The sequence below is a fragment of the Caenorhabditis briggsae genome (genome assembly GCF_000004555.2).
Source record: "Caenorhabditis briggsae complete genome, chrI, whole genome shotgun sequence".
NCBI classification, from domain to species: domain Eukaryota; kingdom Metazoa; phylum Nematoda; class Chromadorea; order Rhabditida; family Rhabditidae; genus Caenorhabditis; species Caenorhabditis briggsae.
The window spans coordinates 12,036,430-12,040,239 of record NC_013489.2 but is presented as its reverse complement, the minus strand read 5'-3'; the positions used below and the strand labels follow the sequence as shown (position 1 = coordinate 12,040,239).

General features: G+C 28.8%; 1 protein-coding gene across 1 annotated transcript in view; it reads left to right on the top strand.

Annotated features, from left to right (window-relative positions):
* Window positions 1-2,013: 2,013 nt before the first annotated feature.
* Window positions 2,014-3,810, top strand: part of CBG24559 — a gene marked incomplete at both ends in the record, with an annotated part of 4,506 nt that continues 2,709 nt past the window's right edge. The window contains one exon of the mRNA XM_002640468.2: window positions 2,014-2,049. Coding sequence (XP_002640514.2) covers window positions 2,014-2,049 — 36 coding nt within the window. The remainder of the gene's footprint in view (window positions 2,050-3,810) is intronic.

Here is a 3,810-nt window from a genome sequence, read left to right as displayed (position 1 = left end):
AACGTTTTATCAGATGACAGCTTTTTGATATCTTTTACAGCAACCGTGCTAGCTACAGGTTTTAACTTTTCAAACATTTCTAACACTTTTGAATTTTATAGTTTCAGCGGAAGTGAATTTTCTTCCGCCAAAACTAATTACTATCCAATTAGCACTCTTTTTCCTCTTTTTGTCACTTCCCATCCATTTCTAATGACTCTATTTTGCGTGTTTTCCATAGAAAAACCCTAATTTTCGAAGCTCCGCCCCACATTTTGTTCTGTATGCTAATAGTAAGATGCTCCCTACGCCAAGTTTAAGTTTTCTCGAACACTCCGTTGGGTAATCAAAACTTAAGAGAAACATAATATTTGTTTAGACTCTCTTCTTCTCATTTTCTCAGGTAAATGAGAGAGATCGATTTTGGAGAAGAGACGCAGACAATCAGGAACAGGGAATAAGCAGAGAAAAGAATATTCATCCCCCTCTCTCGACTGCACCTTCGTTATTTTGCCTTTACTGATAAGTTATCTGTGATAACTTTTATTTTTTATTACTAAAAAAAGTTTTTCTCTGAAATTTGAGAAAAATTTGGCGCCTAAATGGTGAGCCTGAGAGCGAGGCGAGTATTTTTGGCGTCCTATTATGCAGCTAATAAGAGGGTGAGTTTTGAGAAAAAATCATTTCAAAAAATCTGAAATTTCAAAAGTTCAGAAATTCAGAAATTCAGAAATTCAGAAATTCAGAAATTCAGGCAGAATACAAAATGTTTCGAATGGGAGAAAAGACAACTAGGATTAGCAGAATGTGTAGTTTTTGCTTTTGACTTTACGAAAATTCAGAAATTCAGAAAATTAGAAAATTCAGAAATTCAGAAATTCAGAAATTCAGAAATTCAGAAAATCAGAAATTTAGAAATTCAGAAATTCAGAAATTCAGAAATTCAGAAATTCAGAAATTCAGAAATTCAGAAATTCAGAAATTCAGAAATTTAGAAATTCAGAAATTCAGAAATTCAGAAATTCAGAAAATCAGAAATTTAGAAATTTAGCAATTCAGAAATTCAGAAATTCAGAAATTCAGAAATTCAGAAATTCAGAAATTCAGAAATTAAGAAATTCAGAAATTCAGAAATTCAGAAATTCAGAAATTCAGAAATTCAGAAATTCAAAAATTCAGAAATTCAGAAATTCAGAAATTCAGAAATTCAGAAATTCAGAAATTCAGAAATTCAGAAATTCAAAAATTCAAAAATTCAGAAATTCAGAAATTCAGTAAATCAGAAATTCAAAAATTCAGAAATTTCTGTAAAATGACGCAACTCATATAAAAAATATTTATAAGAAAACAACATTTTCTAGAAATTTCAGAAGTTTTAATTTCTCGAAATTTCAAGAGATTCCAGAAACCCACAAAAATTTTAAAGTTCGAATGTTCTCGAAATTCTGAACAATTCATATTTTCGAGAAAATTCTGTCATTCCGAATTACCAAAAATGAAAAACTCAGTATTTCAAAAACTCAAAAACTCGAAAGTTTATAGATTTATGAGAATCTAGAAAGTTCAAAACTCAGTAATTCAAAAACTCGAAAATTCAGAGTTTCTTCTGGTACTTCTTAGATTTCAGAAATTCAGAAATTCAGTCCAATATTCCGAAAAAAACAAAGATTCTGAAATCCTGATATTCTTTCACCACTTCTGCCTAGCAACATGTCCCCATAACTACAAACTCCAGACTCACAGAATATATTATATCCTTTTTCCTCATTTATCCTTCTTCTTTTTGCTTTCCTTTTTCTATTCTTTTGTCTATTTGTCTATTTCATCATATTCTTCTCTATTTTTTCATTTTTCTCTTTTTCTTCCTCCCCCACTTTTTCATCGTTTTCCCCTTTCCTGTCAGAAATACACAGGAGACTCAATTTTGGATTTTTTTGGAAGAAAAAAAAAGTAGCCAACTGGACCTTCTAAGCTCTCCTACCTTTTCCGTTACTAAAAAAGTTTCAAATTCTCACGAAAAGAATAGTATTATTTATGCTTGCTAGAAGATGGAAAGAGTTTCGAATAATGGTAAGGATTCAGTTTTCTGCAATTAAAAAAAAAAGTTTTTTGTAATTTCCGAAACATCCCAGAGTTTCCAAATTCCCTGAAACTTCGTAATTTTGGATTTCATTTTTTTTTAAAGGGTTTCCTGGAATTTATAGTTTTTTTTTCGATTTTTTTTCATGGAATTCCGGTTTTTTAAGTATGAAGTATGTGAATTTCCTTGTATTTGCGGGATTTCCAATTTTTAAAATTTAAGAGTTTTTGTCAATTTGCGAATTTTCAAAAGATTTCTGAATTTTCAGAATTTTGGAAATTTTCAAAATTTTTGGAATATCCTATTTTATTTTCTAGAGTTTTCAATTTTTCGATTTGTCTGGAATGTCGTATATTGAATTTCATGGTTTTCTTCAAGTTTTTTTTCTGAAAGTTTGGAGTTTGTTTTATAGTTTTTTTTTGGTTCTTGATTTTTTTAACCTTAAAAATTTCAGAATTTCAAAATTCAAATTGGAATCTGGAATCTTCTGGAATTATCAAACTTTCAAATTTTCTATATTCACAATTTCGGAAATTCCGTTTATTCAAGTTTAAGACTTTTCGATTTTTCAAATTTCAGAACTTCTCAAATTTAGAAAAAAACGGACTCAGAAAATTCTAAAATTTCGAAAATTCAAAAATATTTCATATTAAAATTCTGGGTTTCTGAATTTCTGACTTACCCAAGTTATGATACTTTTTTTTAACCGGGAATTTCAAATTTTCTGAATTTCTGAATTTCTGAATTTTTGAATTTTTGAATTTCTAAATTTCTGAGTTTTTGAATTTTTGAATTTCTGAATTTCTGAATTTTTGAATTTCTGAATTTTTGAATTTTTGAATTTCTGAATTTCTGAATTTCTGAATTTCTGAATTTCTGAATTTTTGAATTTTTGAATTTCTGAATTTCTGAATTTCTGAATTTCTGAATTTTTGAATTTCTGAATTTCTGAATTTCTGAATTTCTGAATTTCTGAATTTTTGAATTTCTGATTTTTTGAATGTCTGATTTTTTGAATGTCTGAATTTTCTAGTTTTCTGAATTTCTGAATTTTCTAATTTTCTGAATTTCTGAATTTTCGTAAAGTCAAAAGCAAAAACTACACATTCTGCTAATCCTAGTTGTCTTTTCTCCCATTCGAAACATTTTGTATTCTGCCTTCGGGCTCTTTCCCCGTCCCCAAAAGATTATCCTTCCTTTTTCGATTTATCATTTTTCTTTTTCGAAAAGAAAAAAGAAATAGTACATCAACTAAAAAAGACGCAGACACAACTACAAACTGTTTGGGGAGAGCTCATTTGGAGTCAAAAAATGGGGTCCAAATAGACACAAAAAAAAGAGGAAAATTGAATTTTCAAGGATTTTCTTTCTAGAATTTTTCTGGGATTCTTTCCAATTTTTTCCAATATTTTTGTTTCATTTTGTGTCATTTTCAAGTACCTTTTCTGCCTGCTAAAGAGTACTTGACACTCCAATATTTTCTGTCTTACTGACCTCTTTATTTTTCGTTCTTTGTGCAAAAATAGAGCGTTTTCTGTGAGCTCAAAATAATTTTTTGCACAATTTGTATTTTTTGCTAAAAATTATGAATCAAGTAGGTTTGATTTTCACAAAAAATTAAAATTAAAACAATTAATTTGAATTGTGAAAAAGGGAGTTTTAGGAATTAAAATGAAAAAAAATACCGTAAAACCTCTAATAGAACGACACCCGGATCGTCCACTTTGAGCCTAATATATCTCATTTTCTGT